At 43.5% G+C, this 25,162-nt stretch overlaps 1 protein-coding gene across 1 annotated transcript in view; it reads left to right on the forward strand.

Annotated features, from left to right (window-relative positions):
• The window catches only part of ABTB3 (ankyrin repeat and BTB domain containing 3), a 462,092-nt gene that overhangs the window by 107,280 nt on the left and 329,650 nt on the right, over positions 1–25,162 (forward strand). Inside the window, exons 2-3 of the mRNA XM_081591335.1 lie at positions 18,902–19,412; positions 23,336–25,117. Of these exons, the coding sequence (XP_081447461.1) occupies positions 23,959–25,117 (1,159 nt within the window). The 5' untranslated portion in view covers positions 18,902–19,412; positions 23,336–23,958. The remainder of the gene's footprint in view (positions 1–18,901; positions 19,413–23,335; positions 25,118–25,162) is intronic.

Consider the following 25,162-nt stretch of genomic DNA (forward strand, 5'->3'; position numbering starts at 1 on the left):
CCACAGGTCTTGATTCGACATGTCTTCTCACCAGAGACTTTGCTGGTCACCTCATTTAAATTGTAACCTTCCCTCTCTTGAAGCCTCTATCCTTCCATGGTTTACTTTTCTCCCAGAACTGTGCACTAACATAAAACATAGTTCACTGCTTGTCTTGTTCATACACTTGACCCTAAAAGTAAGCTCCTTGAAGATAAGTATTTTTGTCTTTTTTTGCTCTGCCCTACCCCCAGGGCTTAGAATAGTGCCTGGCACATCAGTTCAGTTCAGTCGCTCAGTGCTTATTAAATATTTGTCAAGCAGATAAATATACCATCAAAGACTCATCTTTCTGCTGCCCTACAGAAGACCCAAACAACAGTGGCTTATTCAGGTCATAGGGTCATCTTGCAATGCCATCAGGGTCTTTGGCTCCTCTAGCTCCCCTCCCTACCATCTGTGGGGGGTGACTTTCTTTTCCCCATGGTGTCCTCTTGAACACAGGTTGTTCACTCCACTCTGGCCTCCCCTTCATGTTTCCAAGCTGGATGACTGGGAGGAGGAGGTGACACCTATGTCAGGAAAGAAATCTTTCCCAGAAGTGCCTAGCATACTTCTGCTGACATCTCTTAGGCCAGAGCCTCATGGCCACCCTAAGTTGTGGGAGAAGTTAGGAAATTATCTTACAACAGGACATGTGAATATCCTGAAGAACATATGGAAGTTTTAAGAGTACGAGAAAGGAGAAATAGGTATTGGAGAAGTAACTTACAGCATCTGCCTCATCTGCCTTTTGCTTTTTTTTTTTTTTTTTTAAGCTGGTAGAAGTATTAGAGGGTGGGACTCAGGAGGATTTCCAGAACTTCGGAAAGTACAAAGGGCAAAATTGCTGATATTTGTAAATGTTCAGCCCAAACGTTCCCTGTACTATAGTCTCCTAGCTTGCTGAACGTCTCTTGTCATCCCACTTCATGTAAAGTTTATGTTATTCTCACTATATTGCTCCTGTCCTCAGCAATATGTGTTGCACATGGTAGGTGCTCAGGAACTATTTCTACGTGAATTAACAAATGAACTGAAATAAATTTTGAGAAGTGTATACACACATAGGTACACATACATGGGTGTCTAAATGCCTATATTCTATTTATTGCATGCTTCCTATATCCTGTCCTATATATTCAATTCTGCCAGCAATTCTGGGAAACCAAGAGCGGCATCTCCATTTTGTCATGTAGACCGTAGAAGTCTCTGTTTCAGACTCAGGAGCTGAAGAATTGGTACTTTTGAACTGTGGTGCTGGAGAAAACTCTTGAGAGTCCCTTGGACAGCAAGGGGATCAAACCAGTCAATCCTAAAGGAAATCAGTTCTAAATATTCATTGGAAGGACTGATGCTGAAACTGAAACTCCAATACTTTGGCACCTGACGTGAAGAACTGACTCATTTAAAAAGACCCGGATTCTGGGAAAGATTGAAATCAAAAGGAGAAGAGGGCAGAAGAGGATGAGATAGTTAGATGCATCATCGGCTCATTGGACATGAATGTGAGCCAACTTGCGGAGATAGTGAAGGACAGAAAATCCTGGCCTGTTGCAGTCCATGGGGGAGCAAAGAGTCAGACATGACTTAGCAACTGAACAACAACAGCAACAACAAGCCAAAAGGTACCTGCGGTGCAGCACACAGCTTGTAAGTGGTAGAGGCAAGACTCAAACCCTAGTCACTGATTCTAAAGCTTAGGTTCCCGTGATCACATTCATTTAGTGAATCATTCAAGAGATAAATACTCACTGCTTCCTGTGCACCATGTATGGTTGTAGTAATATTTCCTGGATCAAGAAAATATTACTCTAATTGAAAGATGAATTTTGCCAAGTAAAGCATAGTATAAAGAGATTAAAATACACATGTCCCCTGTTCATCTGTGTGTTTCTTCTGAACATTTCTACGTAAAGTACCCACCCATTTAACTTCAGGGTCACATGGCTTATTTCAGATTTCTTAACTAGTTTCCTTTAGTTCTCAACTTGTTGCATATTATTTGTTTAATGAGATTGTACATTACTTGAAATAAAGAAAGTGAAGTCACTCAGTCGTGTCCAACTCTTTGCAACCCCATGCACTATAGCCCACCAGGCTCCTCCATCCATAGAATTTTACAGGCAAGAATATTGGAGTGGGGTTGCCATGTCCTTCTCCAGGGGATCTTCCCAACTCAGGGATCAAACCCGGGTCTCCCGCCATTGCAGGCAGACGCTTTACCATTTGAGCCACTGGGGAAACCTTACTTGAGATAAGATGTCTTATTCATTATTGAGTTCCAATCTTAAGCTTGCCTGAAGTTAGGACAGTGATGGGCTCTCTAGGTTTAATAGATTCCTATTGGATAAAACAGAATTTACTAGGCAGGGTTTGGAGCTGCAAGCAATGGAAAACTGCCTTGAGTGATTTATGTAGGAAAGGGATTTATTAGAAGGATATAACTTACAGAACCAGCTTCACAATAAAGACAGAAAGGAAGTGAGGTTAGGTAGAAAAGATACAACCAAAATCATGGCTGATTAAACTACCACCACTGGCAGCACCTCTGCTGGATACTCAATCTACCACTGCTGGACACTGAATGCTGACATTTGCTGCTAGGACTACTATATCAGTGAGATTATGCTACAGTAATAAATAGCCCCTACATCTCAGTGGCTTAGGTGACAGTGGTACATTTTTCACTCCCATTATATGCCTACAATGGTGGGCCCAAGCCAGTAGAGGCCTCATGCTTCCATGATCCCAGAATCTGGAAAAGGGAAAGGCTAGCCAATCGAATAGCTCTTACAGCTTCTTTTTTTACGTAATATAGACTACTTTCTCTCACGTCTAACTGACCAAAGCCTAATCTTTTACAGGATGGGAAAGTACAATTCTACTAAGCACCCAGAATGAGAATTTTTATATTTGTGATCAGCTTTGATGACTCTGCCAGTTCCAATACAAGTTTTTCCATGAATGCTTGTCCACTAGTTCTGCATTTGATGTGACTCATTTAAAATTCAAAATCCTGAGGGTAACATCCCACTGGCCAAGGGTAGTTCATGTTTAGTGCTCCATTAAGAAGGTGCATGAGGGAGGACACAGGATAGTCAGTCAGAAAGTTACAACACGCCAGAATCCTAACCCATCTTTGTCAGTTGGAGTCTGTATTGCTGATCAACAAAGTCTGCTTCTTCTAGGATGATGCATTCTCAAAGGACGCTTCAGATTTAGCTGAATTCTGAGCTCTTCAAGGAGACAATATTGACAGTCAACACACACACACACATACATATATTTTTAAAGAATAATCTTATGCCTTAAGACCAAGCACTCAATTAGTTTTGCATGTTTCCTGAAGTGTTCTAAGTTAAAATCTATTACTTGAAAAAGGTTAGGAGGTTGAGTAAGTATGGAAAACGCTGGGTTCTTTCAGTCATTCTTTGTGGTAAGCAGCCTCTAAGCTGGTCAATGTCTACATCTCCCAACAGTCACACCCTTGTGTAAGCCTCTCCCCTTGGGTGTAGGTAGGATTTATGTACTCACATCTAACAAACAGAAGTGATGGATGAAGTGATGGATATTAATTCTTATGTTAGGTTATAAAAAGACTGTGGCTTCCATCCTGGTATCTTCCCTTGATCTTTTGCGCACAGAGAAGCCAGCTGTCATGTTGTGAGCAAAGAACTCAAGCCTCCAGCCAATAGCCAGTGAGGACCTGCAGGCTTCCAACAGCTATAACTAATCTTAAAATTGGGTCGTCCCCAAATGAGACTTGAGGTGACTGCAGCCCACTCAACGCCTTGATTGCAGCCTGGAAGACCCTGACGTGAGGACCCATTTAAACTGTACGTGGGTTCCTGACCTACAACTGTGAGATGATAACTCTTGTTTTAAACCACTAAGTTTGGGGGGGTAATTCTTTATCAGCAGCAGACTAAGAGTTCAATAAATATCTTACAGCAGTATGTGACACTCTTGGGACACATAAATGGGCACAACAGACCTGACTTCTGCCCTTACGGAGTTTAAATTAATTTAGATGTGTTTCTATGCTGAGGGACTAGATAGAGCCTTTAATATGCAAATGTGCACCACCAATCTCTAAGAGGTGGAGTATGGGTCTCTAACTTTTAAACTCCTTTTTTTTTTTGCTCTGCATTTCATAGGACTAATGTTTTATGGAACACACATTGGAAAATTCTCTTAGTAGGTAAATGAGTAAATGAATTAAAGTTGTAATTTTAAAGGCTTAAGCTCCCCTGCAAAATTTTCAGAGTATGCCACCCTTTGTTCATTATAGACTTAATAGCTATTCTTTTCCTGGACCCCATGTGCACTTTCACTAATTTACTTAGCAAACGTTGACTGATTATCCACTGTGTTGTAAGGCACTGCAAGCACCAAATTGTTACTCAGGCAATGGGGCTGTTGTATTTCTCCTGAAGTGTATTTGGAAATTCACTAATTGTTTCACTTTGTGAGTAATGGTTTCAGCCACAATATTTGGACAAAGAGCAAAGGCGAGAAAGAATGGGATTGGCTAATGTTAAAATCAAAGCTTTGCTGAAAACCGTAATGCGTATTGAAACAAAGCATTGTCCTCAAGAGGAGAGGAGACATAATCCGTATTGAAACAGTGCCTGAAACACTTCATCGGACTGTATTTAAAATGTTTAAAGAACTCTTGGAACAAATAAAGCCGTGAAAAGGTCTTTCAAATTGAAATGAATTCTTGGCATGCTTTCCCCTCGACTACCACCACTACCACCGCTCTGCACACAATAGCCTGCCTCAGAAAAGCCTGTGGAAGCAGGACTTTTGTCTTAATTGCCTAACGTGTCAAGTGTTTCATATTTTAGGTGAAACGCAGGCAGGCCGGGCGGTGGTAGGAGGAGGAAGGACCTCATTTATGAAACACTGAAATGGCAATCCCATTTTGTCTTTGGTGCATTGCTCCTTGGGATTGCATGAGACATTTCCAGATTTAATGAAGTAGGAGATGTCCAGGGACCAACCTCTCAGCAAACCATGTCCCATTCTATCCCTGGTAGGCATTTGGAGTATGGTTTATAAATAAGGTGGTGCTGGTGTTGGCGAAGACATGGAGAAATGGGATGGATTGAAGATGTGAAATTGAAATGTGAAGGTAATAATACTTATCCTCTTAAGAGGACGGCCGAGTTACCAATATTAAAAGAATTGACAGTCTTAACTATGAGAAAATTAAAACCTTATGCTAAACTAATAAATAAATAACTACAAAGGGGCAAAAGAGCAAGCCATGGAAAATTACCTGCAGTGTATATGACAGAGAAAGATTTAGTATTTTTACTCTATAAGTAGTCCCTAAAAGTCATTAGGAAAAAGACAAACATCTTAGGATGCCCCATTTCCCCCTCCAAAAAAAAAAAAATGACATAAACAGGGAATTCTTGTGAGCAAAAGTACAAAAGAAAAATAAGTGAAAAAAATCAACTTCTAGGGTGATTAAGTAAATGTTAGAGACTATATTGAAAGGTAATAGCATAAAGTCAATAATGGCACAGTCTCTGGATTCAGGCTGGCTGGGTTGCTGCCTCATTTTTCTCATCTATAAAATGAAGGTAATAGGGTTATTGTAAGTGGAAGGCAAGTTCATATCGTACAGTTGGAATAGTGCCTGGCACATCAGGAGTGGTACATAAATGCTAGTTGCTATTACTTATCTTATTAAATTGATAAATATAAAAATGATAATAGCCAGTGGTATCACAGGAGTGGAGACAGGCACTCTTGTACACTGCTAGGGGGTATAAATTTGGCACAATCTTCTTAGAGAGCAATTTAGCCTCATGCATTAAGGAATTAGAATGCTACATTGCCTTGGGCCAAAGTCCATGGTAGGAATTTTCCCCAAGGAAATAAGAAGTCAAATATATAAATAAAACAACTATAAAGACTTTTTTCCAGAGCTCTATATAATTGTGCAATACTGAAAAGAACCTAAACATCCAACAATACATTCATTGAACACATTATTGGACATCCATTTAGTAGAATTCTATGTAGTCATTGAATGACATAAAGAACCACTAAAAGGGCATTTGGGAACAATTGAAATATGACTTGGATAATGTTACTGTGTCAGCGCTGTTTCTTGAGTGTGATAAAGTTCCTACAGTGCTTTGTAGGAAAATGTAGAATACATGCCGAAGTGAACTGATGTTTACAGCTTACTTTCAAATGGTTTCGGAAAAAAGAACATGATACACCACACTCACACAAACACACACACACACACATCATATATATTTATAAATATCTCATAGAGAGAGAAAGCAATGGTGAATCTGGGTGAAGGGTAGATAGAATGGTTATTTTTATCTATTAACCTTTCTGTCTGTATGAAATTTTTCAAAATGAAAAGCTGGAAAAATGTAAGAAAATATTTAAGGACAGGAAAATGATATATTTTAAGGAAAAAAGTAGTTTACAAATCAGTATATACAATGTGATCTCAATTTTTTTTTGTTGTTAAAAGATTAGGATTAGTTGGTATTTATGAGTCTGGGTAAACTCCGGGAGTTGGTGATGGACAGGGAGGCCTGGCGTGCTGAGATTCGTGGGGTTGCAAAGAGTCAGACATGACTGAGCGACTGAACTGAACTGAACTGACTGATTGGAGCCTCCTCACATGTCAGGCTGTGTTAAGTGTGCATTGCCTCATGTAGCTAAAACCCTATGAAATTCTGAGGCATTATGATTTTGCTTACACAAAAAAATAATAGAAATTCAGAGATGAAAAGGGGCTTCCGATGTGGCTTAATGGGTAAAGAATCTTCCTGTAAAGCAGGAGACTCGGGTTCCACCCCTGAGTCAGGAAGATCGCCTGAAGGAGGGAATGGCTACCCACTCCAACATCCTTGCCTATAGAATGCCATGGACGGAGGAGGGGCCTGGAAGGCTATAGTCCATAGGGTCACAAAGAGTCAGACATGACTGAAGCCACTGAGTGCGCGCGCACACACACACACACACACACACACACACACACAGATGAAAAATTTACTAAAAGCCAACCACTTATACTCAAACATGGGTCTTTATGACCACAAGTCCACACTTCTTTTTTATTGAATAAAAGATTCTTTAAATTCTTTAGTGCTTTACCATTTTCAAAAGATCCATGCACATGATTTCATATAACCCCATAATAACCTTTTATTTTTCCTACCCCTATCTTGGCCCTCCCCCGTTCCCTCTACCCATTGATAATCGCTAGTTTGTTCTCTGTATCTGTGAGTCTACTTCTTTTTTGTTTTATTCACTAGAGTATTTTTTAGATTCCACATACCCTGCAGTATATGTCTTTGCCTAGCTTATTTCACTCAAGTCTACACTCTCAACTACTGTTGCAGAGAGAAAAGAGCAAGAGGCTGCTATAGCTGCTGACAGTGATTTTGAGATTAGCTAATAATTATTGATAAGGGCTGTAATGGAGTTACATAGTAAATGCTTTAAAGAAGCAAAAGCAAAGAAAGAGGCTTGTTTTATAGGGCAGGAAGATAGGAAGAATGTAGTTGTTCTTACTAAGGTGGTACCATTTGAGATGGGCTTTGAAGGATCCATAGGAGTACAACAGGGGCTGGCGGAGCATTCACTACAGAGGGAACAGCATGAGTAAAGACAGTGTATTTAAGAAACCATAACTTGTTTTCAAGGAGTGAGGGGGGAGGTAATCAAGGAAGATGGCAGCTAATAAGAGTGGACAGAGAACAGCACTCCTTCCTTCTGATGCTGATGAGAGCTGCTTCTGAAAAATGACCCAGGCAACAGAGTTTTCTGCATGAGAAAATGAGACTGTCACTGGGCAGACCAAGTGAGGGACTTTTGGGAATAGTTTCAACAGGAGGTGATGAACAATTTTACCAGAGTAAGAATAGTGGAAAGGAAGAAGGGACAGAATCAAAGCTTCCTCCTCTGAAATTCTGCAGTATTACTTAGGGACATGCCGTAATAAATACACATCTTGAAATATCACCTTATCTTCCTGAGCTGGCCCTTGGCTTGTTTGTGCTCATACCCATCTATTTTGTATCACAAGAACTACCTTCCCCAGATTCCCTTACCTTCCAACTTCTTGATGGGTTTGGCCAATGGGAGGCCCTGGCAGAAGATGGAGGCAGGAGGAGGGGCGAGTCCAGGGGTTTTCTGCCCCTCTGTGCCTGCTACAGGTGGTGTTCCTGGCCCAGCTGTGTCTCATCCATGAGCCCAGATCCTGCTGGGCTGCCCCTCCCAACATGGAGCTACCTCTCCTGCTCAGCCTCCACTGTGGCTCTAGATCTTGCCACATGGCTTGGCTTCAGGGCTCTGATATCATCATCTTCTCTCTGTCCCTCCATCCTGGATATAGCACAGGCTTCTTGCTGATGCTGCTTCCTCCCTTGTCTCCTTTCTGTTCCATTCAGTGCCTTAGCTCTCCCATCCCCTCTGGAACTTGCATTAGATTCCTTTGGATTGAAACCCCTACAGTATTTTTGCTTCCTGGCTAGACTCCCCACTTAGAGCAGAATTTTCTAATGGACAGGCACTGTATCTGTCAATTTTGAGAATTCCACAAGAAGGAAGATATTATTATTCAAGAAATACTTGATTGATTCCGGGCCTTGGATCCCACTAGTAATCCTCATTGGCTCACTGATGTGGGACCTGAAAAGAGAAGACACAGGAGAAAGGGGAATGAATTTTAATTCCTTCTTCCACATGCTTAGCTTGAATTATAGTATAATTTCCACCCATACATTCATTCAATCAACAAGCATGTATTGAGTGCCTAGCAAGTGCTGGGGATATAACAGTGATCCTTTCCTTGGGGAGTTTACATTTTAGTAGAGAACTTTAATGATGCTGGGAAAGACCCTGATGCTGTGAAAGATTAAGGGCAGGAAGAGAATGGGGTGATAGAGGGTGAGAAGGATGGATGGCATCACCAGCTCAATGGTCATGAGTTTGAGCAAACTCCAGGAGATGGTGAAGGACAGGGGAGCCTGGTGTGCTGTAGTCCCTGGGGTTGCAAAGAGTTGGACAAGACTTAAGAACTGAACAATAACAATTAATGCACCAACAAGCCACTGAGGAGAATGGGCTGGCTCATTTTTTTTCACTTCATTTTTTTCACAGTCACTGCTGGTGATACCCTATCAGATAATCTGGTGAGGAGATGGAGCCTTGCAGGTGGAAAATAACAATAATGGTAGTATCATTTGAGGGGCAGATTCTGTGCTAAGACACCAATTCAACAAGCATTTCTTGGGTACACTATGTGCTAGGTGAGAAAGTTTACAGAGTCAGCAAGACAAATAGGTCCACATACTCTTGCATCATATCATCTAGTTGGGATGAAAGACATTAAGCAAATTAAAATTAGGGTACACACTCTGACAGAGAAGTATATGTGGTATGAGAGCGGATAATAGGGAAACTTGACCTAGCCTAGGGGTACTGGTGGTCCCCTAAGGCTTCCCCAAGGAAGTCAAGTTTTGGCTAAGCCTTGAGAGTCCAGGGGGTTGGGTGGTAGAAAGTGTTCTGGAGAAGTTTTTAACTGTCATCTCATTTAACCCTCACATCAGAGGGTCCGGAAACTCAAGCAACTGTTTTCTGTTTTCTTACTGCTCTCTCAGTGCTTGTCACCAACATCCTCAGATTTTAACCGACCATACTGCTTACAAATAACGAACTTGGAGAGAACAGCTCCTGCAGAGTCTATCAATTAAATAAACTGTCCTCCTATGGAATAACACTCCTAGTGGAGCAGAAGCTACATTCGTGGTAGCCATTATGATTGTCCACAAATATTCCAGTTCCCTTTCTAAGTACATGTGAGATTATGCTTTGAAGTTCTTTTCAGTTAGATACAGTTGTATGAATGGCATTAGCCAGTGAAATATGAGTGTGTAACTTCCAGGTGAAAACTTTAAAAGTCAGAGTGTTGTTCTTATGTTCTCACTCCTTTTCCTGCCTCATAAATTTTGGAAGCATATGCAGTGATGGTGCTTCCAGGAGCCTGGGCCCCTAAGTGAACACTATAAGTAGTGTAGTTAACCTATCAACCCACGTTGCACATTGGACCTAAGCAAGCAAGAAAGCTTTGCTGTTTCAGGCTGTTGAAATTTGGGAATTGTTGTTATTGAAGCATTATCAAGCATAACCTGACTGATACAGGATTGTTTGCGTATTTTCTTTTCCTTTTCTCAGTGATGAGTGACCAGTTGCTCTAACTAGATAAGCCAAGCACATTACATATCTAAAAATTTGACATAAGCATTATTTCCCAGTTTTGTAGCTGGAAATCAAGAACAATCACAGACAGGGCTGCAACCGGGCTTTGTTCACAGGACAGACTAACTCTAATATGCAAACTTTCCCCCACTCACCCTACAATGTCACCTGGCTCCTAAGGAAGAACAGAGAGAGGTTTATGGAGCTGGGGAAAGGGAAGACCTTTGGCTTGGGAATGCCGTTTACAGTTCTTTATAAAATCTCTAGGCTCTGATGGGGATAGGGAAAGTTGTTTCTGAATGACTGTGGCCCTTCTTTCCTTCTCATAGTTAATCTTGTAGGTCTACTAATTTTTTTATTTCAGGGAGGCAAGGCATAGTGGCAAACCATGGTCTTAAACTGTTTCAGAATTAAGTCCAAACTCCTCAAAATGCCCACTGGGCCTTTATGTTGGTGGGTGCCTCCCTCCTCCACCTCATCTTACAAATTCCTTCCTCTACTTCTCAGCTCAGCAACAATGACTTTCTGCCAGTTCCTCCAAACAACTCAGTTCTCTTTTGACCCCAGACCTTTGTATGTGCTGTTTCTGCTTTGAGGGGATATTTCCCCTACTTGGTAAGTTCCTACTCATCCTTTAAGTCTGACCATCCAAGTCTCTTCTTCCAGAAAGCCATCTCTGACCACCCACCTTGGGTTAGGGTCCCCTTCCTCAGGTCTCCCCTGGCACACACAGTCCTGTGGTACTGATTCAGAAAGTGGACTTTGGAGTTGAAATGTCTGGGTTAAAATTCTATGTCCACATTTCACAGCCCTTCAACTTTGGGTAAATTGCTCAGCTTCTTTGCACCTCAGTTTCCTCATCAATAAAGTGGGGATGCTGATGGGGCAGGTACATGCAAAATGCTTAGAACAGTAGTCTGGCACAAAGTACATTCTCAGTAAGTGTTAGAGTTTGTAATAATTATCATATTAATGTACAATTCAGACAACTACAGGTAGAATCTTGAGATCAGTGAACCCCATATACTGTATATCAATTGAATATGAATAATGTTTATCCACATGCATGCAGCTCTACCCATTTGTCAAAGGCTGCATGACCCTAAGACATGAAGAATCACTGCTGTGAGGGCCATGATTGCACTGGGATCTGCTCTCAGAGCTCCTTCATATTAACAGGTACATCTACACCTCTTGCTGAAAAGTTACTTCTTTAAAGTTCTTTGCATTGTGTGATCTATTCCCACTCAATGAATGAGCAAGCCATTATGTTGACTGTGATTCTTTCTCTCAGGAGAAAGTTCAGAAGAAGTAGGCATATATGTCCCTTTCTGATGTGGAGCTTCCCTTGTGGCTCAGCTGCAAGGAATCCACCTGCAATGCAGGAGACCTGGGTTCGATCCCTAGATTGAGAAGATCCTCTGGAGAAGGGAAAGGCTACCCACTCCAGTATTCTGGCCTGAAGAATTCCATGGACAGTATAGTCCATGGGATCACAAAGAGTCAGACACGACTGAGTGACGTTGACTTCACACTGATGTGGAGCAGATTGAAATTGGGGTGGACTCATCAATAGTCTTCTACCTAATGATAGAGTCTTCCACTCACAAAGACACACACAGCAAAGGGATCATTGCTGAGCTTTATACACATTGACTATGTACCCAGGAAATAGCTGATGTTTGCCAGGGGCTCGCTCAGAAATAGTGCAGTGAAACATACACAATCTGTTAATTCATGTGTGTAATTCTTGAACTTCCCCTATCTGGAAACACACTGCACTTGCATCTCTTATTAATGTCTCTGTTTCAACTAGAAGCTCAACAAGGGCAGTACCCAGAAGGAAAGCTGAGTTCCTATTGCCCCAAATGACAAGCACTGTGCCTGACCCATAACAGAAGTAACCAACACTAGTTGAGCATTTACAGTGCAGGCCAGACAGTGTTCTAATGACCTCATTTAGTCCTCGCAGTCAACCTATCGAGGTATTGTTATTATCCCCAATTAAAAACAAAGAACAGAGGCCTGGTGAGGCACAGAGAGGCTAAGGAACTTGTTCAAGATTCAGCTCAGTTCAGTTGCTCAGTCATGTCCGACTCTTTGTGACCCCACGAACCGCAGCACATCAGGCCTCCCTGTCCATCACAAACTCCGAGAGTCCACCCAAACCCATGTCCATTGAGTCAGTGATGCCATCCAACCATCTCATCCTCTGTCGTCCCCTTTTCCGGCCCTCAATCTTTCCCAGCATCAGGGTCTTTTCCAATGAGTCAGCTCTTCACATCAGGTGGCCAAAGGATTGGAGTTTCAGCTTCAACATCAGTCCTTTCAATGAACACCCAGGACTGATCTCCTTTAGGATGGACTGGTTGGATCTCCTTGCAGTCCAAGGGACTCTCAAGAGTCTTCCCCAACACCACAGTTCAAAAGCATCAATTCTTCTGTGCTCAGCTTTCTTTATAGTCCAACTCTCACATCCATACATGACCACTGGAAACACCATAGCCTTGACTAGACGGACCTTTGTTGGCAAAGTAATGTCTCTGCTTTTTAATATGCTGTCTAGGTTGGTCATAACTTTCCTTGCAAGGAGTAACTGTCTTTTAATTTCATGGCTGTAATCACCATCTGCAGTGATTTTGGAGCCCAGAAAAATAAAGTCAGCCATTGTTTCCACCGTTTCCCCATCTATTTGCCATGAAGTGATGGGACCAGATACCATGATCTTAGTTTTCTGAATGTTGAGCTTTAAGCCAACTTTTTCACTCTCCTCTTTCACTTTCATCAAGAGGCTCTTTAGTTCTTCTTCACTTTCTGCCATAAGGGTGGTGTCATCTGCATATCTGAGGTTATTGATATTTCTCTTGGCAATCTTGATTCCAGCTTGTGCTTCTTCCAGCCCAGCATTTCTCATGATGTACTCTGCATATAAGTTAAATAAATAGGGTGACAGCATACAGCCTTGACGTACTCCTTTTCCTATTTGGAACCAGTCTGTTCCATGTCCAGTTCTAACTGTTGCCACCTGGTCTGGTATTCCCATCTCTTTAAGAATTTTCCACAATTTATTGTGATCCACACAGTCAAAGGCTTTGGCATAGTCAGTAAAGTAGAAATAGATATTTTTCTGGAACTCTCTTGCTTTTTCGATGATCCAGCAGATGTGGCTATTTGATCTCTGGTTCCTCTGCCTTTTCTAAAACCAGCTTGAACATTTGGAAGTTCACGGTTCACGTATTGCTGAAGCCTGGCTTGGAGAATTTTAAGCATTACTTTACCAGTGTGTGAGATGAGTGCAATTGTGCAGTAGTTTGAGCATTCTTTGGCATTGCCTTTCTTTGGGATTGGAATGAAAACTGACCTTTTCCAGTCCTGTGGCCACTGCTGAGTTTTCCAGATTTGCTGGCATATATAGTGCAGCACTTTCACAGCATCATCTTTCAGGGTTTGAAATAGCTCAACTGAAATTCCATCATCTCTACTAGCTTTGTTCATGGTGATGATTCCTAAGGCCCACTTGACTTCACATTCCAGGATGTCTGGCTCTAGGTGAGTGATCACACCATCGTGATTATCTGGGTCATGAAGATCTTTTTTGTACAATTCTTCTGTGTATTCTTGCCACCTCTTCTTAATATCTTCTGCTTCTGTTAGGTCCCTACCATTTCTGTCCTTTATTGAGCCCATATTTGCAACATTACCAAAATGTTCCCTTGGTATCTCTAATTTTCTTGAAGAGATGTCTAGTCTTTCCCATTCTATTGTTTTCCTCTATTTCTTTGCACTGATCACTGAGGAAGGCTTTCTTATCTCTCCTTGCTATTCTTTGGAACTCTGCATTCAAATGGGAATATCTTTCCTTTTCTCCTTTGCTTTTTGCTTCCCTTCTTTTCACAGCTATTTGTAAGGCCTCCTCAGGCAGCCATTTTGCTTTTTTGCATTTCTTTTTCTTGAGGATGGTCTTGATTCCTGTCTCCTGTACAATGTCACGAACCTCTGCCCATAGTTCATCAGGCACTCTGTCTATCAGATCTAGTCCCTTAAATCTATTTCTCACTTCCACTGTATAGTCATAAGGGATTTGATTTAGGTCATACCTGAATGGTCTAGTGGTTTTCTCCCCTTGCTTCAATTTCAGTCTGAATTTGGCAATAAGGAGTTCATGATCTGAGCCACAGTCAGCTCCTGGTCTTGTTTTTGCTAACTGTATGAGCTTCTCCATCTTTGGCTGCAAAGAATGTAATCAATCTGATTTCGGTGTCGACCATCTGGTGATGTCCATGTGTAGAGTCTTCTCTTGTGTTGTTGGAAGAGGGTGTTTGCTATGACCAGTGTGTTCTCTTGGCAGAACTCTATTAGCCTTTGCCCTGCTTCATTCTGTACTCCAAGGCCAAATTTGCCTGTTACTCCAGGTGTTTCTTGACTTCCTACTTTTGCATTCCAGTGCCCTATAATGAAAAGGACATCTTTTTTGGGTGTTAGTTCTAGAAGGTCTTGTAGATCTTCACAGAACTGTTCAAATTAAGCTTCTTCAGCATTACTGGTCGGGGCATAGACTTGGATTACTGTGATATTGAATGGTTTGCCTTGGAAACGAACAGAGATCATTCTGTCGTTTTTGAGATTGCATCCAAGTACCGCATTTCAGACTCTTTTGTTGACTATGATGGCTACTCCATTTCTTCTAAGGGATTCCTGCCCACAGTAGTAGATATAATGGCCATCTGAGTTAAATTCACCCATTCCAGTCCATCTTAGTTTACTGATTCCTAGAATGTCGATGTTCACTCTTGTCATCTGTTTGACCACTTCCAATTTGCCTTGATTCATGGACCTAACATTCCAGGTTCCTATGCAATATTGCTCTTTATAGCATCGAATCTTGCTTCTATCACCAGTCCCATCCACAACGGGGTGTTGTTTTTGCTTTGGCTCTATCTCTTCATTCTTTCTGGAGTTATTTCTCCACTGATCTCCAGTAGCAGATTGGGCACCTACCGACCCAGGGAGTTCATCTTTCAGTGTCCTATCTTTTTGCCTTTTCATACTGTTCATGGGGTTCTCAAGGCAAGAATACTGAAGTAGTTTGCCATTCCCTTCTCCAGTGGACCACATTCTGTCAGACTTCTGCACCATGACCCGTCCGTCTTGGGTGGCCCCAAACGGCATGGCCTAGTTTCATTAAGCTAGACAAGGCTGTGCTCCATGTGATCAGATTGGCTAGTTGTCACCTTGTCTCCTCCTAGACAAGGTGATTGTGGTTTCAGTCTGTCTGCCCTCTGATGCCCTCTCTCAGTGCCTACCATCTTACTTAGTTTTCTCTTATCTTGGATGTGGGGTGTCTCTTCACAGCTGCTCCAGCAAAGCGCAGCCGCTGCTCCTTACCTTGGACATGGGGTAGCTCCTTCCGGCTGTTCAAGATTACATAGGTAGAAATCAATGAAGCCAGGCTTCCAAACCAAGTGGCCTTGTTTGTTCCTACCCAGTAGATGCATAGAAAGCATGTGATAAAGCTCTCAACACGTGTGACCCCAGATGAATGAGGCTGGTTCACATTATGGTTGTTGGGTTGGTTGCTAGGCTTGCTACTTGGTTTCCAGCACACTGAAGAATGAAAGATTATATTAATACTTTGATTGATGGGTAGGCTTCAGAATAATGGGCATAAAATTATTTAATTTTCTTTGGAAAATAGATTTCTGGCTTTGCTAAAATGATACCTGTTTATTGTAAAAAAACTTCAGAAGTAAAAACAGAAACTTTTTTAAAAATCAGAAAACAAAAGAAGAAAGAAACACCAGGAATGGAACTAGAATCAATAAAACTCCTTTAAAAAAATCTTCGGAAATCCAATAAACTAGTTAAAGCTATTATTTCCATCCTTTCAGGCAAGTTTACATATTTATATATATATTTAGCTCTATATAAAACATTTTACATAAATTGGATCATATTAAATATGCAATTCTAAAACCTATTTTCAAAAATTTCTTCACTCCCCAATATGCTGTGGAAATAAAGATCGTCATTATTCTTTGAGACTTCTAAATATTTCCTTATATGAATTAATATAATTATTTCATCAGGCCCTATTGAAAGACATTTAGGTTGTTTCCCAAAGTCCTGTGTTAAAACAATATTACAAAGAACATCCTGTATATTTTTGAAAAATTTACAAGAATCACCTTAGATAATATCAGAAGATACAATTTCTGAGAAACCACTGGGAGTACACACTGGCATTTTGATACATATCGACAGACTGCCCTACCAAAATATTGCCCCAATTTAGGTCCCATCATGACACTCATTCATCATGACTGACTTTATAAATCTTTGCTAATCTGATAGGCAAAATAACTCCAGTAATTTAATTTCTGTTTTTTTAAAGATATTATTATTTAAAAGATTATACTATTTGGCTGTGCTGGGTGAGTCTTGGTTGCAGCATGTGGGATCATTTTTAGTTACAGCATGTCAATCCTTACGAGAGGCATGAGGAATCTAGTTCCCTGAACCAGGGAATCAACATGCACCCCCTATATTGGGAGCATGAATCTTAGACACTGGACCACCATGGAAGTCCCTAAAAAATCTTTAATGTATGTTTATTGTTGATCTGCATTTCTCCAAGGATAACATAGATATCAATAACACTTCTTGCTTTGAAGAAGAGTTATTTATGTACAAAGAGGTTCATCCCTGCATTACTTATCCCAGTTAGAAAACAGAAGAACAACCAAATGGGGAAACACCAGTTAAGGTATAAACATATGTTGGAGTATTTTGTAGTCACACAAAAAAGAATATTACAGATGAATATTTACTAGCATGGGAAAATGATTATAATATCAAGCTGGTGGAAATTTCTTAAGGAAAAGTCAAAATGCAAAATTACTTACAGAACAATTCCAACTCTGTCAAAATATATCTGTTAAAAGCAAAGGATGAGGAAAAAGTAGAAAGATTTGAAGGAAACACAAGTCATTAGTGTTGATTTCTGTGAGATGGAATTTGAGAAGATTTGAATTTTCTTTAGACTTTTTTTTTTGCAGATGCTGAATTTTCTGATAGTATGGGACTAATACTGAACATTTGGTTGCTGTGTTTATTTTTCTCAGTGCTTGGGGTGGTGTGCCCTCAGTACTTAACATTATCATTAATGATCTATTCCAGTAAGCTAAATAGACATATGCTTTGGTTTATCCATAATAACAAGGGACATGCTCATTAGTACTGAACCATGTTGGGGGCAAGATCCCAGCTTTCAAGGAGTATGTCTTCTGGAAGGTGAGAGGAGGCATATGCATACCTACAGTGTAACAGGCAGCAGTAGGTTCACTAAGATATGGCTAAGCCTCCTAGACAAAGTGCCATTTCAGCCCAGCCTTGAAGCATCATTTGGATTTTATATGTAACATTTGTCATTTTTTTTACTCTATAAGCAATGCGTTTATTGCAGAAAAGTAGGGAAATGAAGAAGATAATAACATTGTACATAGGGTAATTACCACATGTGGAACACTGTGCTAAATCCTATGTATGGAGAAATCTCATTTAAGCCCCAGTAGCCCCAAAAGATGGGTGTGATTATTTGTGCATTCCAAAGGCAAGAAAAGACAGAATAAAACAGATGAGTAGATTCAGGGTACCTGATTGGAAAATTGGCACAGGCATTAATGGAACTCAAGTTGACCTGGTGCCATAGGGAAAAAATAAATAAATGTGAAGCCTATTGTTTCCATCTCTTTTCTTCCCTGTGCATTAGCTCTTCTTGGGTTCTTGCTGCCTACATTCTGAGTGGCCATCACTCAAGCAGTATCTGCACATAGGTGGAAACTAAAGGCATACAAGTGGATGAGATCACCAGGAAAATATACAGAGAAGAGAAAGGGCTCTGAGAACCAGTCCCAAATAACAGAGATGGAGGCATCTTCCTAAGTCAGGGCTGGGTGGACAGGAGGCAGTGTCAGGAAAAACTTCACTGTGGTAGTACTCTTGGAGCTGAATCTTAGAGGATGAGGCTTGCCAGATTCAGAAGAGGAAGACAAGTGTCCTTGAGCAGAGTAAGTAAAGGAAAGAGCCTCTGCAAAGACGTATCAGATGCAAGGGACAACATATTAACTTGGAAAATCAGCAAGTGATTTCAGTATGGTTCGAATAAAGGTGTGTGTGTATGTGTATGTGTGTCTTTGTGTCTGTATGTTCATATGTGTGCAGATATCTGTGTGGGTGTGTGAGTGCATCATGTGTCTATGTGACTGAATACGTTTTCAGGAGGCTAAGGTGATGACAGCGAGCCTAGAGGACAAAGCAGTGCTCAGATCACTGAAGACTGTGAATCCTTATATTCGATGATATGTGAAAAAATACCTGTAGACAAAGTTTTATTATGAGGAATTGGTTCATGTAATTGTGCAGAATGAGAAGACTCGTGATCTGACGTTTGCAAGCTTGGAGGCCCAGGAAACCTGCTGGTATAATTCAGTCCAAGTCCAAAGACCTGAGAACCAGGGGAGCAGGTGATGTAAATCCCAGCCTAAGGGCTGGAGGAGATGAGATGTCCCAGCTCAGTGAGGTGGAGGTTGGGGAGTAATGAATTCTTCCTTTCTCTACCTTTTGTTTTTTTCAGCCCCTTTGCAGACTGGATGATGCTCAGCCACAATGGTTTAAGGACAGGGAAGCGTAGCACGCCGCAGTCCATGGGATCGCAAAGAGTTGGACACGACTGACTGACTGAACAACAACCACCCCAGTGGGGAAAGCAGTTTACTGAGTCCATCAATTCAAATGCTAATCCTACCTGGAAACATTCTTGAAGAAATACCCAGAACGATGTTTAATCCGGGCACCTGTGGCTCAGTCAAGCTGACACATAAAATTAACTATCACAATCTCTTTTAAAAGGTTTGGAATAGTATGGAAATAATCTGGGAACAGAGTGAGATTCCTGAAGGCCAGCTAACCAATACAAACTTTATTTACCTGCAAGGCAAATGAGAGCCTTTGAATTTACTACAAGACAGGAATGATAAGATGAGAACTGGGATTTTGGAAGATTTTTGGACTTGATGCTTTGGTGAAGAAGCAGCAGGAGAGAAGGAGACCAGTTGGTAGAATATTGTAATAGTCAACAGAAAGAGGTGATGGGCATAGACATTAGGATAGTAGCTACAGGGTAATGGTCATTTATTAGGGTGAAGGGTTGTTTATTAAGGTGAAGGGATGAGTAATGGTGGATTTGGGCTAACAGAGATGAGAGACATCAGACAATCGACTGGGTTATCTGGGAAAATCCATAATTGAATCAGCAGTTCAAAAGCATGTCCTTCCTTCACCAGTGTACAACAAATATTTACTGATTGCCTCCTCTGTGTCAAGCCTGTGCATGGGGAATCTGTAGCTCAGTGTGGAATCTAACCAGTAACCAGACTGCAGCAACCTAGTGTTACAAGGGCCCAGAAATCAACAGCCTCAGAAGTGGCAGAGGTGGTTGAAACACCCAAGACAGTATTGAGTGTTAAAAAGACACCAGGCCCCAAATGGAGTCCCAGATGGCACTAGTGGTTAAAAAAAAAAAACCAAAAAAAAAAAAACCCCGCCTTCCAATGAATGTAGATGTAAGAGACACAGGTTCAATCCCTGGGTTGGGAAGATCCCCTGGAGGAGGGCACAGCAACCCACTCCAGTATTCTTGCCTAGAGTATCCCATGGACAAAGGGCCTGGTGGGCTACCGTCCATAGGGTGGCAAAGAGTCAGACACAACTGAAACGACTTAGCACATGCTAAGCTCCACCTGGCTCTCTCAGAAATAGAATCTTAAACTAGTCAATCAGGAATCACTTGAGCAGCAGTAGTTAGGTAATCTGCCTTCTAGACCCCCTGCCATCCCTGAGAGGAAAGCAACCTAGCAATAACCAACCTTCTCTTTTGCCTGGTGTAACTTCCTTGTTCCCGCGCCATTCTGTCTATGTAAGTCTTTCATTTCATACAGCTCCTCCAAGCTCCTTTCCATCTACTACATGCGAAACTGCCGGATTTGCAAATGGTTGAATAAAGCCAATAAGAGCTTTAAAATTTACTTAGTTGACTGATGAAAGAAATCAAAGAGGACACAAACAGATGGAGAAATATACCGTGTTCATGGATTGGAAGAATTAATATAGTGAAAATGAGTATACTACCCAAAGCAATCTACAGATTCAATGCAATCCCTATCAAGCTACCCATGGTATTTTTCACAGAACTAGAACAAATCATCTCACAATTTGTATGGAAATATAAGAAACCTCGAATAGCCAAAGCAATCTTGAGGAAGAAGAATGGAACTGGAGGAATCAACCTGCCTGACTTCAGGCTCTACTACAAAGCCACAGTCATCAAGACAGTATGGTACTGGCACAAAGATAGAAATATAGATCAATGGAACAAAATAGAAAGCCCAGAGATGAACCCACGCACCTATGGACACCTTATCTTCGACAAAGGAGGCAAGAATATACAATGGAGAAAAGACAATCTCTTTAACAAGTGGTTCTGGGAAAACTGGTCAACCACTTGTAAAAGAATGCAACCAGAACACTTCCTAACACCATACACAAAAATAAACTCAAAATGGTTTAAAGATCTAAACGTAAGACCAGAAACTATAAAACTCCTAGAGGAAAACATAGGCAAAACACTCTCCGACATAAATCACAGCAGGATCCTCCATGACCCACCTCCCAGAATATTGGAAATAAAAGCAAAAATAAACAAATGGGACCTAATTAAAATTAAAAGCTTTTGCACAACAAAGGAAACTATAAGCAAGGTGAAAAGACAGCCTTCAGAATGGGAGAAAATAACAGCAAACGAAGCGACAGACAAACAATTAATCTCAAAAATATACAAGCAACTTCTGCAGCTGAATTCCAGAAAAATAAACGACCCAATCAAAAAATGGGCCAAAGAACTAAACAGACATTTCTCCAAAGAAGACATACAGATGGCTAACAAACACATGAAAAGATGCTCAACATCACTCATTATTAGAGAAATGCAAATCAAAACCACAATGAGGTACCATTTCACACCAGTCAGAATGGCTGCTATCCAAAAGTCTACAAGCAATAAATGCTGGAGAGGGTGTGGAGAAAAGGGAACCCTCTTACACTGTTGGTGGGAATGCAAACTAGTACAGCCACTATGGAGAACAGTGTGGAGATTCCTTAAAAAACTGGGAATAGAACTGCCGTATGACCCAGCAATCCCACTGCTGGGCATACACACTGAGGAAACCAGAATTGAAAGAGACACATGTACCCCAATGTTCATCGCAGCACTGTTTACAATAGCCAGGACATGGAAGCAACCTAGATGTCCATCAGCAGACGAATGGATAAGGAAGCTGTGGTACATATACACAATGGAATATTACTCAGCCATTAAAAAAAAATACATTTGAATCGGTTCTATTGAGATGGATGAAACTGGAGCCCATTATACAGAGTGAAGTAAGCCAGAAAGAAAAACACCAATACAGTATACTAATGCATATATATGGAATTTGAAAGATAGTAACGATAACCCTATATGCGAGACAGAATAAGAGACACAGATGCATAGAACAGTCTTATGGACTCTGAGGGAGAAGGTGAGGGTGGGACGTTCTGGGAGAATAGCATTGAAACATGTATATTATCATATGTGAAACAGAACACCATTCCATGTTCGATGCATGAGACAAATGCTCAGGGCCGGGGCAATGGGATGACCTAGAGGGATGGGATGGGGAGGGAGGTGGGTGGGGGGTCCGGGAAGGGGAACACATGTGGACCCATGGCTGATTCATGTCAATTTATGGCAAAAACTATTAGAATATTGTAAAGTAATTAGCCCCCAATTAAAATAAATAAATTTATTAAAAAAAAATTTACTTAGTTGAATATTGTTTTGTAACATGAAGGATCTGGGCTACCTTCCCTAGAAGGGCATTTTTAAGCTAGAAACTCAGAGGAAGCCAGAGCAGGAGAGTCCCCTATCCCCTGGCAGAGACAGTGGGACTGGTGATCCCTAGGTGAATAAGATTTGGTTTCTTCCCTGATGGATGGGGACAATTAACAGGACAATGCTATTGGACATAAAACCAATTAAGACATGTATGTAGATTATTCTTTAGTCAAAAAAGAAAAACTCTTGAGCTGTCTGGAACTATACCCACCAGAATGTCAAAGTGAGACTTCCCAGGTGGCTCAGTGGTAAAGGACTTGCCTGCCAAGCAGGAGATGCAGGCTCTATCCTTGGGTTAGGAAGATCCTCTGGAGAAGGGAATGGCAACCCACTCCGGTATTCTTGCCTGGAAAATCCAGTGAACAGAGGAGCCTGGCGGGCTACAGTTCATGGGGTCGCAAAGAGTCCGACAGGGCTTAGCGACTAAACCACAGCAAGCCCTCCCTCCAGTCCACCCCTAAGCATTTGAAGGATGGACTCAGGGTCCTCCTGGCTACTAAAGGAATGTAGTTCACGAGCCCTGGTGGCTGTCGGCTAATGTCCAGAGACAGCCTTCCAGCCTTGTCCATTCCTTATCCCTCTGCTTGTCTGGTTTCTTATCTCCACTCTGTGGCAAACTGGGTCTGAAAGAGGGCAGCATTAATTGTTTTGGGGACCCAGAGGTGGAAAGGAAGAAAAAACGTTCTTTGTGTACTAGAGAAAGGAAAAGGAAAGTGAAATCCGAAACGCAAGGGCAGAAAGCAACCCCAAGCAGACACATTGTGAACCGCTGGGGGGAGCACAACTCGGTGGGTGGGTGGGTCACCTGTCCAACCTACCCAACCTACCCTTCTTCAGGTCTGGTATCAAAGTCGAAGCCTGAAGGGCAGGGATAGCAAGGATAATCATCCTGCTTTTCCAATAATCATCTGTGTTTCTAAGCTCCCACTGCCCCCAACACACACACCCACCAACAGTTCTCAGGCCCCAGCTCCCCACTTCCTGCAGCCTCGGTCCCAGGCCGGGGGCGTGTTTGAGGGGCGGGGCTGCGTGGAGCTGAGGAATATATTTATTTATTTATTTATTTATTTAAAGGTAATTAACATCCTCCAATCCCATTGGCTCTCCGCCGGCCCTGCTTTACATACGCCCGCCCCGCTGACTGCCCAGGGCTTGCGGGGTTCGGCAGGGTTTGCAGCCGCCGCGGTCGCTGCTGCTCTTCAGTGCCGGGCGGGCGAACACGGAGTGAACCCCGGCCCGGGAACCACGAAATGGGGAGCCGAGAGCCAAGAGCCAGCTGCCGGCGGAGCTGCTGCCGCGGCGGCATCTGAGTAAATTTCCGTCCTACGAACACCGAGGCCGGCGTCCTGCGGCTTCTGCGCCCAGCCCGGCCCAGTAGGGAGCGGATCAGACACTTTTATTTTATTTTGGAAGGGGCGAGTCCAGCGTGAGCTTCTCCCCCGGCCTGGCTCGCTCCTTAGCGCGCCCCAGATCCGGCCTGGGCTCTGGAAGATGACTCCCTGGTGCGCCCTGTGGATTCCAGCGGCGACGGCTAGGGGAGGCATCCGAAAGTAGTCACACTTGGTAGCCGCGGCTGGTGGAAAAGTGAGCCGAGGCGGCGCCGACTCGGCTCTTCCCGCGCCGCGGCGCCCGCTGCTCCTCGCTGCTCCTCGCTGCTCCTTGCCCTCGGCTCCCCGGCGGCATGAAGTGGCGCAGCGATGGCCAGGAGAGGTAAGAAGCCGGCGGTGCGGACGCTGGAGGATCTGACGCTGGACTCGGGTTATGGTGGCGCGGCGGATTCAGTGCGCTCCTCCAACTTGTCCCTGTGCTGTTCCGACTCGCACCCGGCGTCCCCGTATGGCGGGAGCTGCCGGCCGCCTCTAACTGACTCCATGCACAGCCGGCACAACAGCTTTGACACTGTCAACACTGCCCTGGTGGAAGACTCCGAGGGGCTGGACTGTGCCGGCCAGCACTGCTCGCGGCTGCTGCCGGACCTCGACGAGGTCCCCTGGACCCTCCAGGAGCTGGAGGCGTTGCTCCTGCGCTCACGGGATCCCCGGGCAGGCCCGGTGGCCCCCGGCGGCCTGCCTAAAGACGCACTGGCCAAGCTGTCGACGCTGGTGAGCCGGGCGCTGGTACGCATCGCCAAGGAGGCACAGCGCCTGAGCCTGCGCTTCGCTAAGTGCACCAAGTATGAGATCCAGAGCGCCATGGAGATCGTGCTGTCCTGGGGCCTGGCGGCGCACTGCACGGCGGCCGCGCTGGCCGCGCTGTCCCTCTACAACATGAGCAGTGCCGGCGGCGACCGCCTGGGCCGCGGCAAATCGGCGCGCTGCGGCCTCACCTTCTCTGTGGGCCGCGTGTACCGCTGGATGGTGGACAGCCGCGTGGCGCTGCGCATCCACGAGCACGCAGCCATCTACCTGACGGCCTGCATGGAGAGCCTATTCCGGGACATCTACGCGCGGGTCGTGGCCTCCGGGCTGCCCAGGAGCTGCACCGGCCCGGGCCCGGGCCCGGGCTCCAGCTCTGGCCCAGGCCAAGGCTCGGGCCCCGGAGCAACCCCCGCGGCGGATAAGGAGCGGGAGGTCCCCGGAGGGGGAGCGGCGAGCGGCGGCGCCTGCAGCGCAGCCAGCAGCGCCAGCGGGGGCAGCAGCTGTTGCGTCCCGCCGACCGTCGCTGCTGCTGCTGCCGCCGCCGCCGCAGCCCCAACGGCAGCCGCCGCCAATCACCACCACCACCACCACCACCACGCGCTCCACGAGGCGCCCAAGTTCACCGTGGAGACGCTGGAGTACACGGTCAACAACGACTCCGAGATCTGGGGGCTGCTGCAGCCCTACCAGCACCTCATCTGCGGGAAGAACGCCAGCGGTAAGTGGCCGCGCGGGTGCCGCCCCCTCCCATCCAGCGCAGCCA

Source organism: Giraffa tippelskirchi, chromosome 4, assembly GCF_054371585.1.
Source record: "Giraffa tippelskirchi isolate mGirTip1 chromosome 4, T2T-mGirTip1v1.2.pri, whole genome shotgun sequence".
NCBI classification, from domain to species: Eukaryota; Metazoa; Chordata; class Mammalia; order Artiodactyla; family Giraffidae; genus Giraffa; species Giraffa tippelskirchi.